We start from the raw sequence: 15,690 nt of genomic DNA on the forward strand, positions 1-15,690 counted from the left end.
ATTATAGGGCTCCAATGCTGTGTCTAGAATATTAGAAAACTTCAAGGAACGCTCCATGTAAGGATCCCATGTTGCGACAAACTCCTGGAGGTCGTTTACCATTTTTTTAACTTGGGACAGGCGTTCCAAAGTCAGGCCCTCCTCCTCCTCCTCCTGATCCTCTCCTGAACCTGGAGTGTCTTCTTCCTCGCTGGCGGACTTCGTCAGCTCTTCCAAGTCCTGGTTGGTAAGGGGGTCAAGAGTGGGCATCAATGAGGGTGCCGACTTCTTCCTCGGTAATATCGTCAAAGCCCTCACCACCAAGAATTTTTGCCAACTGGACTGCCTTATTAATGGCTGAATGCTGGATTTCCTGGGGAGAAAAGCCTGTATAATTATGGACACAGTCTGGCCACAACTTACTCCAGCAGGCATTCAGTGTCTCCTCCTTCATGTCCTTCAACGACCGGTCAATGACAGACAGACACGTGGCAATCGTGAATTTACGCCAATAATCTTTCAGCGTAAATTCACTGTCCCGGTCCATTGCATCAACAAGGTGCTGGAGGGAGTTCCCGGTGTAGAGTGCCTTGAAGGCACGGATGACGCCCTGATCCATAGGCTGGAGGAGAGAGGTGGTGTTGGGAGGAAGGAACTCAAGCTGGACTCCTTTGGAATAAAGATCGAGAGGGTGGCCACCAGCGTTGTCCATTATCAGCAAGACCTTGAAGTTGATGTCCAAATCGGCCAGGTATTGCCTAACTTGAGGAATGAAACTCTGGTGAAACCAGTACTCCGTCAGGACTTTGGTGATCCAGGCCTTTGGGATTATGCATCCGGAAGAAGGGCAGTAACGCCTTGTTCTTGTTCTTGAGTGCCCTGGGATTTGCAGCCTTGTAAATGAGGCCTGGTTTCAGCATGAAACCAGCCGCATTCCCGCACATCAGGAGGGTCACCCTGTCCTTTAGTGCCTTGAATCCGGAGGCTTTAGCTTCATCCTTCATAAGGTACATCCGGGACGGCATTTTCTTCCAGAACAGGCCAGTTTCGTCCATATTGAACACTGTTCTGGGCGATATCCTTTCTCCTGGATTATTTTCATGAAGGCCTGCGGATATTTTGCAGCTGCCTCTTTGTCTGCAGATGCAGCTTCCCCATGCAGGGAAACAGACTTTAGATGGAACCTTTTCTGGAACTGGTGGAACCATCCTTTGCTAGCCTTAAATCCTTGGGGAGCTGAGGACGGTCCCGGTTGTGGTTCTTCTTCGTCTTCCTCTTCAGGAGCTGGTTCTCCAAAGCCCAAGAATTCCAACGTCCCATCTTCATCGCCTTCCAGTGCCTCCACATCTTTGGCTTCGGCTTCCTCTTCCTCACCACCTTGTGAAGCAGTCGGAGTTGATAGCTGCTGGTAGATCTGTCGTGCTTTTTGGTGTATGATGTTGGAGTCAAGGGGCACGTTCTTCTTCCTGCAGTCCTTTATCCAGAACGCGAGTGCAGATTCCATTTTCACAATGGTTTTGTCTCTCACTGTGGACACAGCCTTTGCGGTGCCATAGAATGTCATACTAACACTTTTTCTTATTTCATTTTCTTTTTTCTTTATAAATCTAACTGTGCTCTCATTCACTTTGAAATGGCGGCCGACTGCAGCGTAACTTTTTCCCTCCTTCAACATATCGAGAAGTTTCACCTTCTCGTCAAGCTTCATTACGGTCTTCTTTCTTTTAGGTTCTTGGCCAGAAGCCTTAGAAGGAGCAGGGCGCTTTTTAGGGGCCATTTTCGGTACGATGCACACAGATATTTGCTGATACGCACAAGAGCTTAGCATTAACCCGTAAGTTTCTGCGCAGTAAGGCTGCTGGGTACTAGATGCGCGATACCCACAATTCCATCTCCGCGAAATGGGGCCAGGGTTCAACCAATCAACACCAAGTGTACAACCAATGAGCGACAAGGAAAATGAATGCTGCTCCTGGATTGGCTGCTGTGCAGACAACAGCCAATAGCGTTTTAAATATCATTTCGTTTGGGTAATGCTCTAAGAAGGTGTCACGGCATCATAAGATTTGTTCATCTGTGGAAAGTTGGCTTGGGTAGAGCATCTTTTAAGAAAACCCGACTTTGTTACCGACATTTTGCTGTGTTTACATGAAAGTATTACAGAACTGTTATATTTGAAAATTAATAAAGCTTTTTTCCTCGTAAAAATTTATTTTGTCACGAAAATATACTCATTATGTACGTATGAAAAATACACGTACATGTACGTACTGCGTGCCGCAGACAGAAAAATATGTACCCTGCTACAAATATGTATATAATCATTGTCTTACGTACTTTAGATATGGTCTGCATACTTTTATTATCATCCTAAAACAATTTATGTATGTACATACATACATATCATAATTAGAAATCATCTTAAAAAATTTCATAAAATGTACAGCCTGTACAATGCGTACCCAATTGACCCAATACGTATTTATGTAAGTTCAATGGCAGTGTTGCTAAACTATAGCATTTCACGCTAGATCTGGAGTTTTAAGAAATTTGGCGTGTTATCGAAGGTAATGAACAAATTATTAATAATATATTAACACGGTGGTGCTTAAAAATCTGCCCTGACGCCAATTTTACAAAAACAACAACTGTCACGTGTGTGACACACCTTTGAATGTCTTTGAGACAAACCCTAAGGCTATAATTATAAGATTAGTATAGGGGTTGTTTTTCATTTCCAGGTACTGCTTAAATCTCCTTCCTACATCCGCCCTGCCCTTGATCTCTCTCTCTTTTCTACATCTTACAGTTATCCAAGAGAGAGTTTTCTTTTATGGGATAACATAGGCCCTCCAATTGCTTTTTCATCTGGAAAATATTTATTTTGTATACAATTGCCTTTCTCAGCTGTGAAGTTGATGTCTATCCATGGCTGTGAGATGACCAGGAATGACATGTAAGTCAGTGTCAAAGTAACTCTACACTTCAGTCAGACCAAAACTTTGTTGCCATATCGTATTCAAGCAATACATATTCTGTTATTGTTTCCTATCTATCATTTTGTGTGTGAGAGAGAGAGAGAGAGAGAGAGAGAGAGAGAGAGAGAGAGAGAGAGAGAGAGAGAGAGAGAGAGAGAGAGAGAGAGAGAGAGATGGCTGTACGTATACGATTGTTTATTTTCCCAGTTGCCAAACTCACTCTGTTATGCTTTATTTCATATTATCTTGCTCACCAATTTATACATACGATATTTTTATTCAATTCATTATATTAAGATTTATAAGGAATGTCTAATAAACAAAATAACCATATCATTATGAAATGTCCTTGTACGAATAGTAAACACATAAAAATTCGCATCCGCAAATAGCCGGGGATGACCGCGAATAATTATGTATATGTTCCACAGAGAAACCCGCGAATGGGCGAGTCCTTCCGCGAATAATTTCTAGATAGGTTCCAAAGAAAAATCCGCGAATCAGTGAGTCCGCGAATCCGGAGAACGCGAATACGGGGGGTCCACTGTATACAGTGGTTACAAATAAATTTTTCAGATACTTTAGAGACCAGGGAAAGCAGAAATTGGCCTGTAATTACTGCAGTCTGTAGATATGCCACTCTTTGAAACAGGCACTTATCACTAATATTGCACTCATCTGCAAAGACATTACATCAAAGTACAAATCTATAAATTCTACTAATCTTAGAAGACAATACACAAGAAAATTTTTACAAAGACAAAAGGAAGAAACCATCAGATGATATACTATTAGATCCTGATCCCAAGAAGTTGAATGAAATGCTGATGGCTATTTTAATAAAGCACAGTGCTCCCCCACTTTTCTGCAGGAATAGGTTCCAGAACATGCCGCATAATTGCAAAAACCCTTCTAAAAATTGTTATAATTGCCAAATAACCAGTACAGTGTTCCCCCCGTATTTGCGGGGGGATGAGTACCAGACACTTCTGCGAATAGTTAGAACCACCAATAAAAAAGCTTATAACTGCCTATCTTGAAAGTTTAGATACCAAATGTATACCTTAAAGAACATCCTACTTCAAATATACCTTAAATCACTATCCTCTATCCTATTACTGTATTCTTTGAGGTTGTATCATTAATATAATTTCAAAGACATCATAAACATTTTACCATTGACTGAAAGAGAGAGAGAGAGAGAGAGAGAGAGAGAGAGAGAGAGAGAGAGAGAGAGAGTTATCCTTATTTGAAAGAGTGAAATGGAAAGATTACTGTATTTCTTTAAAATACTATCACATCTGATTTTTGTAATTACAGTTATATTATTATTATTTATTTAAAAAATATTAATAAACATATACATGTACCATAAAAAATCTCTCATCTCAGGAGAGAGAGAGAGAGAGAGAGAGAGAGAGAGAGAGAGAGAGAGAAGGGGGAAGGGGGGTGGGGGGCAACACAACACTGCTCCCCTTCCTATCACATTACTTGATATATTTGAAAGCTGTGGACCACAGCCACCTCAGCTTGGTACCTGGAGCTAGAAAGAAAGATGCAGCAAGACTGGGATTTCCTTCATTCTTACATAACTTTTCAATTTCTGGGCTCAGCCCGTGTCGCTTCGTGATATGTCCCTTTAGCACACAATTCTAAGGTAAATTATTGCTAACATACCAGAGAAAAAGCTAAAATGGAAATGTCAGAGCATTCTGACTCGCTCACCTTATATAAAAGGTGTCGGTATAGTTTCTGGGGCGAGTGAAACCACTACCACGGGTCTCTTACCATTTAGATCCATCCTTCTTCGAAATCCCCCTACCTGAGAGGGCCAATGCTAGGCCCTCTCCCAGCTACTACTACTACTAGCGCCCCCAACGCCACCACCAGCGCCTCTACCTGTCATCCTTTTCGTTAGCACCATCAGTTCGCACGTTTTCTTCGATCTGTGTTTTTGTGCTTTCCTTTTGGATTTAACTCATCATGGAATGCCAAGCTATCGCTGCATCTAAGTTAAGTACTGCTAGAAGTGCTTCACCTATTTTTAGCCTGCCAGGAGCCCGTTTAACCAATTTTATTTAGGTTATAAGACGGCGTCATCTTCGGCCTTGTTGCCAAGTCACCCGGCGCGGCTCGCCCCACGTGTTTTCCTTTTTTTGTTCTTGGTCCTCTATACCGTTGCAGCTCGAATATTTTAGCAGTACACACTTTACATTGTAATTTTGCAGCTTTGCCGTATTATTTTATGCTTAGCTTTCCACGGGGGTTCCTTGAGCTCTCTTGAGCGCGTAGCCTACATCGCTGCTTAGCTCAGTGTTCATGCATGCATGTTCCTTTGTTTTAGGTTTGTGATAGGCTCCCTTAGGACATACGTCCTTCCTTTTAGTCCTGACCACCCTGGCCACCGCCCTACGTTCCTACGTATCGGCATAGGCCAGCTCCCTTAGTCGTTAGTCGTCCTTCCTTCTTGGTTGGCTCGTCTAGCTTCCCCAGGACTAGGCTTTCTCTTGTCCTATCTATTTTTCTTTCCCCCCCCGTGTTTTGTTAGGCTGTTTTGTATTCATACTTTCTGAGACGGTTAGAGGTAGCCTTGGCTACCTCATTCCGCCTGGCCTGTCTCACCGCGTGGCTCACACAACGTCTGCGACGAAGCCAGGCGATCGCCATGAGCCACCCGGCATCTGTTCCCTACGCTTCCTCCCCCCTCTAGGGGGGGAGTACTGCTCATTCCCGTTGCCCCTGGCAACCATCCGAGCTCCCTCCCTTCTTCCCCCCTCTCCACGTGGGGGGATACGGGAGTTGGCAGGGGGGACACCTGACACTGGCTCGGCTCGCACCGCTCTCACCCTTCGGTACCGAGGGGGATCCCCTGTGCGGTCTCGGCTGGCCACCTGGCTCGGCTGTGCTCGGACCTCCTCGGCTTCCGAATCGAGCTCTCTCTCACCTCGAGTTACCATCCCTCCATCCCGCTCCGGCAGCTTGGGGCCCCGGTTCCACCAGGCCCCAGGTTTGGTGACTGCAGAGGAGCTCTGCCATGTGTTTATTCCTCTTGCATGTTTACTTTTGTTTTATTATTGATTATTTACATTCTTTATATATATTTGCTAAGTTGGCGGAGATCCCGCTCACCATCCGGGTTCACCACCTACTTAGGTACCTTGATATCTTTTTACAGCAGAGTCACCCTCCCCCGCCATTCTCGTACTCCTCGTTCCGGCGTATAGATTAGGTAACTCTGCTTCGGTGAAACTCCGTCCTCCGGCAACACCAGACACACACTAAAGCTAGTTTGCCAGTTCTATCAGACACCCACCACTTCACACGGCAGGAGAGCAAGTAGAGGCCGAACTTTATTCTATCAAGTAACTCCGGTGTTATGATATATCACTTCTTGGACTTAGTCCAACTAGTTAGTGTTGATACTCATGTATCTGTTCACTTACAGGCCACCCACTGCCAGGAATCAGGCTGTAACGCTGTCCTACAGGACCCCTGCGGGCACGAGGTCTGCCGGACCCACGCTACCTGCGCCATCCGCTATGAGGAGCTAGCTGTCTGGCATCACGAGAGTTGCACCATTTGTTATGAATTGGTGGACCAGGTTACCTCCGGAGTACTTTCCCGGATACCAGGTTTTCTCATATATGATTTTGGCCCATATATGCAATTCTTCTAAGTGGTATATCATTACAGTTGATAATATAATTTAGTTTTAAGTAGCTTAGTATTTATACTGACCCTCTCTTTCAGACTGCTCAAGCGGTCAGGGACGCCGCCCAAACCACCCTGAAGGCCTGGGTCGGCGGATTCGGCCGTAATGTGACAAAGGGGCAGCCCTATATTCTTGACAAGAAGATGGCTCCTCTTGTCTTCCCCGGCTGCAAGGCGACTTCTTACGCTGACCCAGAAGCGGCGGCCCCTTACATCGCCGCTATCCAGGAACAAGTGGCTCAAGCTTTGGAGGAACCCGGAAGACAAGAGATCATGCAAGAAGTGGCAACTCTCAATTTGGACCTCGAGCCCATGGCGGTAGAGGCAACAGGTAGGAGGTTGAGTGAGGCAGGTTTGGTAGGGGCTCAAGGTTTACCCTTGAGCCATTCTATATCTTCCCCTGTCCCTTCTTCTTACTTCCAGGGATTCTCTGAGGATGGGCAGTCGGTTAGACCAAAGTCCACCCAGGTGATCCCTAAAGTTAAAGGGAAGTGCGAGGTAAAGACGCTTCATAAGACTCTGTCCAAGAAGTCTACTTCGGGCAGCTCTCAGAAGTCTCCGGCTCACCATCCCGGAGCAGAGAAGCCCAAGTCTTCTTCTTACTTGAAAGGGTCCAGAGGAAAGTCCTCCAGAGACAAGGCTCAGCTCCTACCTGACCCTGAGCCTTCAACCTCAACAGGAGCACGTCCTAAGACTCCCAGGGAGAAGCAGGAACCTAGTTCCTTTGACTCAGACTCATTTACTGCAAACATTATGCAGCAAATGGGTAGTCTGGTAGGGAACTTGGTTCAGGACAAGTTCCAAGAGATGCTTTCACACATCTCTTCTTCCTTTGAGGAGTCAGGTCAGTCAATCCGCGCCATCTCGGAGAGGCTGGCCAACCAGGAGAACCTCATAGCAGGTCTCCGGGAGAACCCTACGACAGGTCTACCTCAGCCCGGTATGGCAGCCCAAGCCATGCCAGACTACAATACTCTCCCTCCATACACGGCGAGCAATCCCTGGAGGATATCGTCGTGTGCCCCCTTCAAGGACGGGATGCTGACGTTGGCGGACTGTGGAACTCGAAGGATTGAGAACTTAGAGTTCCACCCAGCAAACCTGCAACCCCCCCCCCCCCTTCATTGGTTACGCCCGCCTTACGGAGGCAGCCATGAGGAGAGAGGATGAGATCCCGAAAGAAACTGTCATCTTCGGACGGGATCAAGCCCAATGTGACTGGCTAAGAAGCCTAGAAGATTGGGACTGTACCAATACTAGGATTCAAGCGTTTAAGAGCGCTTTCACCATGTTCGTAGTGGACGGAGAAACTCCCATCCCGTTCACTACGAAGGTGGCGGAGTTAACGATGCAGGCCGCTATGAGAGACGAGCCGATGCTGCAGCTCCGGGAAATGGAGCCCACGTCATTCCTTCTTCCTGGTATGGAAGATCTATGGGCGGATCTCCCGGCCACCTTTTTGGTCGGGAAATTGAAGCCGGACTGTGCTATCACCCAGTTCAGTGAACGGCTTCCTAGACTTCCAGACATCTCATTCAGGCCGAGTTTGATGCTTGAACGAGACTATCCAGATCCCTCAATACTCTGGTCATGACAGAGGTTTCAGCTGTTACTTACGGTGAAGAACCTTTGTTCAAGTTGATAGCCAAATCACATTTACACACAGTACAACGTGATTTGTACGACTTCATCGTGGCAAGGCATAACTGCAGGAAACATGTTCTGCAGGAAGCCACCATCCGTCACGAACCGAATAAGTAACTGGTGGCTTCGATCTGGGGTGCCGACCTTTTCCCAGAAACGATCGTCAATTTGGTGCAATATGAGGCGACAAGACTCAACCAGAGTCTTAAGGTTTGCTGGGGACTCTCCAGTAAGAGGAAGCCCATACAAAATACTGAAGGATGAAACGTGATGACCTAGTCATCTGCAAGCCAGACAAGGGCAAAGGAGTTGTATTATTGAATAAGAATGATTATGTCAATAAGATTGAAGACATACTGTCGGACACTTCTAAGTTTGTAGCTCACGGTGATCCTAACTTTTTAGACATTGATAAACGAGAGGATCGTATTAATAGGTTTTTAAGGAAATTAAAAACTAAAACCTACCAAAAGCTGTATGTAACCGGTTCATCCTTCAGTATTTTGTATGGGCTACCAAAAATTCATAAAGATGGAATTCCTAAAAGACCAATTATGGCAGCGTATAATAGCCCTTCTTTTTCTATTTCAAAATATCTGGTTTCTCTCCTTAACGAGTATACTTCAAATCATTTTATTTTGAAGGATGGTTATGAATTTCAAAACCAAATCATTAGTCAGGATGGTGACCTGTATATGTCAAGCTTTGATGATGAGTCTTTATTTACGCATGTTCCCTTAAACAAGACTATAGAGATTATTTTAAACAAGGTTTTCCCAGATGGCAATTTTACACTTCATGATTTTACTAGGTCTCTTTTTAAACAATTTCAAGAAATTGCGGTGCAAGATTCTATGTTTATTTTTAACCCTTAAACGCCAAAGCGGTAAAATAAAAATTGTCTCCCGTGTGCCGGAGGTGTTTCGGAGTGGGCGCGGAAGCGGAAAAAATATTTTTTTCAAAAAATCAGAGCGCGCTTAGTTTTCAAGATTAAGAGTTCATTTTTGGCTCCTTTTTATTGTCATTGGCTGAAGTTTAGTATGCAACCATCAGAAATGAAAAGAATTATCATTATCATATATAAATAATGCAATATATGATAGCGCAAAAACAAAATTTCATATATAATTGTATTCAAATCGCGCTGTGCGTAAAACGGTTAAAGGTAACAAGTTACTTTTTTTTCGTTGTAATGTACACTAAATTGCAATCATTTTGGTATATAACACATTGTAAAACAATAAAAGCAACAGAGAAAATATTATCACAAAATAATGCATGAATTCGTAACGTGCGGACGTAAACAAATATTTTTTTTTCAAAAACAAAAAATTCACCATAAATCTAAATATTGTCCTAGAGACTTCCAATTTCTTTCAAAATGAAGACAAATGATTGAATATTACTATACTGTAAGAGTATTAGCTTACAATTGCAGTTTTCGACCATAGCTGACGAGTTAAAGTTGACCGAATGTCAAATTTTTTATATATTTATTTTTATATGCAATTATTTTGGAAATTATAAAAGCTACAACCTTCAAATATTTTTAGTTTTATTCTACATAAAATTGCGCACAGTTTCATATATAGAACTATATGAAATGCCTAATATGAAACGGAGCAAATATTCCGAGAATGGGACGTACGCATTTCGGAGATTTGTGGCGGAAAATCCGCGCGCGGAGGGAAGGAAAGTTTTTTTTTTTAAATTCACCATAAATCTAAATATTGTGCTAGAGACTTCGAATTTGTTTCAAGATGAAGATAAATGACTGAATATTACTAGACTGTAAGAGTTTTAGCTTACAATTGCGTTTTTTGACCATTTCAGTAGAGTCAAATTTGACCGAACGTGGTTTTTTTTCTATTTATCGTGATTTATATGCAAATATTTCAAAAATGAGAAAAGCTACAACCTTCAATTATTTTTAGTTGTATTCTACATGAAATTGCACACATTTTCATATATAAAACTTTATGTAACGGCTAATTTAAAATGGTGCAAACATTCCCACAATCGCACGTATGATTTTTTCGGAAGAGTTACCGCGCAGACGTAAAGAAAATTTTATTTTTTTCATAAATTCACCATAAATCGAAATATTGGGCTAGAGACTTCCAATTTGTTGCAAAATGAAGGTAAATGATTGAATATTACTAGAATATAAGCGTTTTAGCTTACAATTGCGTTTTTCTACCATTTCGGTAGAGTCAAAGTTGACCGAAGGTTGAAAATTTGTCACATCATTTTTTATATGAAAATATTTCAAAATTTATAAAAGCTACAACCATGGGTTGTTTTTAGTTGTATTGTGCATGAAATTGCGCACATTTCCATATATAAAACTTTATGTAACGGCTAATTTTAAAATGGTACAAACATTACCACAATCGCATGTATGATTTTTTTCGGAAGAGTTACCACGCGGACGTAAGGAAAAAGTTTTTTCATAAATTCACCATAAATCGAAATATTGTGCTAGAAACTTCCAATTAGTTGCAAAATGAAGTTAAATTATTGAATATTACTAAAATATAAAAGGTTTAGCTTAAAATTGCATTTTTCGACCATTTCGGTAGAGTCAAAGTTGACCGAAGGTTGAAATTTTGGCACTTGTCGTTATTTATATGAAAATATCTCACAACTGATAAAAGCTACAATCATGAATATTTTTTTGTTGTATTTACATAAAAATGCGCACATTTTCATATATAATACTTCATGTAACGGCTAATTTAAAATGGTACAAAAATTATGTCAAAGTGACAAAATAATTTCCGAGATGTGTCACAGATACTTTTTAGTGCGGCAAGAAAGAAATTCGCGCTTGCGTGCCTGCGTAACGATTGTAAACAAAACAACACCTTGATCCGTGAACTCCCAGCATCCCCCAAGGCGCGTGATTCAAGAGTTTTCGGCTGGTAGGCCTAAAAGTATTTTTCCGCAAATTTTTAAAAAAACTTTTGTATGTCGACATAAAATATGTCCAGTCGGCACCCGAGAGACAAAAAATGTAGACGTAAAATACGTCCAGTCGGCATTTAAGGGTTAATCAAAAATTGTACTCTCAGGTAGATGGTGTTGCTATGGGTTCTCCATTAGGACCTTTATTTGTGAATTATTTTGTCTTTTTTCGAACAAAAATTTTGAGATTGTTGTCAGTCGTCTTTTAAACCATTGTTTTACAGAAGGTATGTAGATGATACCTTTGTTCTTTTTAAGTATCAGTGGCAGGCCACCCAGTTTTTAGATTTTATTAATCAGCAACACCCTAACATTAATTTTACTATGGAATTGGAGAGAGATAATTGTTTACCGTTTTTAAAAGTTTTAATCACGAGAGTTAGTTCTGTTTTTACTACTGCCGTTTACAGAAAGAAAACTTATACAGGTCTTGCAAATAATTTCTACAGTGCTTGCCAAACCAGTTCTAAATTGAATACCATCTATACTTTTGTATATAAGGCTCTTAGATACTCGTCCAGTTGGGCCATATTTCATAAGGAGATTGAATTTTTAACTACTTTCTTTCAACAAAATTTATTTCCCAAAGATCTAGTTTTTAGAACCGTCAACAAACTTTTAACTAATTATTTTCATCCTGCCACACTGGTTTTTAATGTTCCGAAAAAACTTGTGTATGCTTCAATCCCTTATATTTTTAACTCCAATTTTCGCATAAACTGAAACAAATTATTGAAACTGAAATACTGTGCATTAATTTAAAATTTTTATAAAATTATCTAAGTATAATTGGCTCCTTGTTTGGCTTTAAGGACCGTCTGCAGCCCTTTATGAGATCCAATGTGGTCTATAAGTTTACATGCCCAGTATGTCCTGGTACTTATATTGGATCAACGAAAAGGTTGTTGCAGATGCATTATTACAGTCACTTAGGGTTGAGTTTTAGAACGGGGCAAAGATTGAGCAGACCAGAACATTCACATATAAAAAATCATGCTATCAATTGTAAAATTGAGGTCAAGAAGCAGCACTTCTTCATATTAGGGTATTCTAAGGATGCAGATTATCTGACTACCTTAGGGTCATTATATATTAAAAGACTCGTTCCATCATTAAACGGTGGCTGTTCCTCTGCTCAACTACATCTGGCATAGTCGTCTTTGGAGGTTCTTGTTCCTTCTTTGGTCATTCTATCTTCTTTCTTTGTACCTGAAGGTTGGTGTAACAGCAGTTGTTTTTACTTTCCTTCTTTTTTTAGTCTTTTAATGTTTTTAATTGTCATTCTAAGAATCCTGTGTATTTTTAGTATTTTTAATGTTATTATTTTATCATTTTTCAGACTGATGATGCACATAGTCATGTGCATAACGTTTCTTAATGAATATATCTTTTAAAACATCCGTGTGTCTTCGGCATTCCTGAATTGATAAATATATTTATATATATACAGTGAACCCCCCGTATTCGCGTTCTCCAGATTCGCGGACTCACACATTCGCGGATTTCTCTTGGGAACGTTTCCCTGCATTATTCGCGGAAAATTTGCGCATTCGCGGTATTTTTCTATGATAAATATCCACAAATTCCTGGTTTTTTTTGATGAATTTCATCATAAAATGCACTTTTTGTGATAAAACTATTAAAAAAACCATGTATGAAAATTTTTAGTGGGTTTTTCTTGAGTTTTACTAACAAAATAGGCTATTTTTAGCATTTTTATAGGGGTTCCAAACATTCGCGGGTTCTAACTATTCACGGGGGGGTCTGGTACGCATCCCACGCGAATACGGGGGGACCACTGTATATATATATATATATATATATATATATATATATATATATATATATATATATATATATATATATATATATATATATGATAACTTTCTCTCCAACTGTATTTTATTCGTTCCTTGACAATGTCTTAGTAAAGATGAAAGCGCTTGGAATTCTGACTATCATTTTTCTGTGGTATTTGCTTATTATATTATATTATATATATATATATATATATATATATATATATATATATATATATATATATATATATATATATATATATATTAGTGTATAATACAGTAAATTAACACAAAAACAAATAAATTAAGAGAAAGGTTCAAAATAAGATTTAATTAGGCTTATATGAAAAACAGAGACCTGGAAGAATGGAAATTTTTTTGAAGGAGTGTTGAGGCAACAGGGAACACCAAGAAGTATACTGCTCCCAGGAAACATTAACAAACACCAAGGAGGTTAAACCTCCTTGACAGACACACGGATTAAAAGGGGTAAATGGGAAGGATAGGCCTTTAGAAACTCAAGAGAAGTACATTTGGCAAAGAAGGGAACAACGGCTAAATCGCCATGGAGCCGATAGCATATAATTACTTATCATACTGCTGTATTTGCCAAATACCTTCAAAATTTCCAGAAATGTGGCATAAGCTCTTCTTTTTCCATGGTACTTCTCCTGTAGTTTGCCTTACTGAAAATACTGCACCTGCAGGTGATTTCTCTAGCAAGAAACCTAACTGGAAGTTGCTGGTTGTATCAATTTTTCATACCTTACAGCACCTTCTCTAAATTTTTCCATGCTTAACCAACCTTATTCCTCAATATTTTAATTTTCAAGTAAAAAAAATCAATTGATTATTCATGAAAACAATTTTCATATAAACAAAAAAGTATCATTCTGATCCTTCAAATAGGATTTCAGACATCAATACATTTACAAGTTCTAAGGAAGTTATTCCTTCCATGAAACTTACCTTCTTTCCCATTTTCACGCAGTCCTTGTGAGTAAACTTCTTCTGTCCAATTAGCTCGCCAGTGTCACTGGAATTATTGCATAGTTAGTATTTTTATAAAATTACATTTTTTCAATAACTTTATATGAGGAAATTTGGTCAGTTGAGATAATTTTTTAATGCCCAATGCAAATTATTCTTCAAATTTAATTATTGTTTTGGTCTTAACCTTCACTGAAAGGGTAAATATGTATATCGATATGCAGCTCCTCAGGCTGGGTAAACTCTGAGGCTGGCCATTTTACAAGAAAAAAAAAACATACACCCATAAATGGATAGAGGAAGGATATGCAAATGTACATGATGAAAAAAAAAAAATCTAAAAAATTTTCCCTACCTTCCATGAGAAGTGGAAAATAACTATTTACAACCTCTTGTGTGGTCTCTTTTACAAGACAATTGTAAAATTTACCAACTTATATAATTACTGCTTACACAATATCAAAACTGTTAAGAAATAAAAGCAGTAACAAATTCTCAGCATATTTGCTGAAAAATATTTACGTAAATTTACCATGAACGAAGTTTCGTTAACTTTTACTTTACTTTTACATTTTGTCTAATATTTCTTTGCACTTTTCTTTGTAAAATTACATTTACAACTGACATACTTTCGTAAAAGACAATAACAAAAAACAACAGCAACCCCTTGGTATATTTACAAGCAATTTACCAAAAGACGTCAAATGAGAGAAACACAAAACATTCTTCCTTCAAGTCACAAGCACTACTGAAGCCCTGAGACGCCCATACTCATGATTTTAGCCAGTGTAAAAGTTGCCATTAGTGAGTTTATGGGCTATAAAATTATTGGCACCTCTTTCCTGCCCAATTCTTTCCAAATCGATGGCACGTAATATTGTTTATCTACATTTATTTAGTGATTTTGCTTTTGTTTTATTTTCAACAGACATTATTAAATTCCTGGGAAATAAAACTAGTATGATGATAAATGGTGTTGTCAGAATCTCAAAAAGTACCATTAGCACACACTTCTCTCTAAACAAGCTATTGCCCTTGGAAAAAAAAAAAAAAAAAAAAAAAAAAATATATATATATATATTATATATATATATCATATATATATACTATATATAGATATATATATATAATATATATATATCTATATATATATCTATGGGTATATATATATATATTTATATATAAAATATGGGAGATGAGCCACTGGAGAAAAAAAAAAAGAGAGAGAGAGAGAGAGAGAGTACCATAGTTGAAGTATTAAACATATTCTTGACTACCCCCAAATGTAGAGCTTTCCTTACTCCTTATACATATACGTACAGGCAGTTCCCGGGTTACGATGTTAAGGTGCTTTTCAATTATATTCATCAGAAATTATTTCCAGGGTTACGAAACATGTTCCAGGGTTACAGCGCCTACAATGCTGATCTGGCAGATGAAATATGAGACACCTCCAAAATAATCAATATTTGAATGCTTTTTTGATGAAAAATGCAATAAGAATGCAGTATACATAGTTTTCAATGCACCCAAAGCATTAAAAGTAAGGTTTTCTTAGGATTTTTTACGATGTTCTGGCTTACGACGCGTCTCAAGAACGGAACCCCCGTCGTAACCCGGGG

The 15,690-nt window shown here is 39.6% G+C and overlaps 1 protein-coding gene across 2 annotated transcripts in view; it reads right to left on the bottom strand.

Moving 5' to 3' along the window:
• The window catches only part of LOC135208429 (uncharacterized), a 316,957-nt gene that overhangs the window by 194,797 nt on the left and 106,470 nt on the right, over nucleotides 1-15,690 (bottom strand). For both annotated transcript variants that reach the window (XM_064240585.1, XM_064240584.1), the window contains exon 5: nucleotides 14,048-14,114. In XM_064240585.1, the coding sequence (XP_064096655.1) occupies nucleotides 14,048-14,114 (67 nt within the window). The remainder of the gene's footprint in view (nucleotides 1-14,047; nucleotides 14,115-15,690) is intronic.

This window comes from Macrobrachium nipponense, chromosome 35, assembly GCF_015104395.2.
Source record: "Macrobrachium nipponense isolate FS-2020 chromosome 35, ASM1510439v2, whole genome shotgun sequence".
Taxonomy (NCBI): domain Eukaryota; kingdom Metazoa; phylum Arthropoda; class Malacostraca; order Decapoda; family Palaemonidae; genus Macrobrachium; species Macrobrachium nipponense.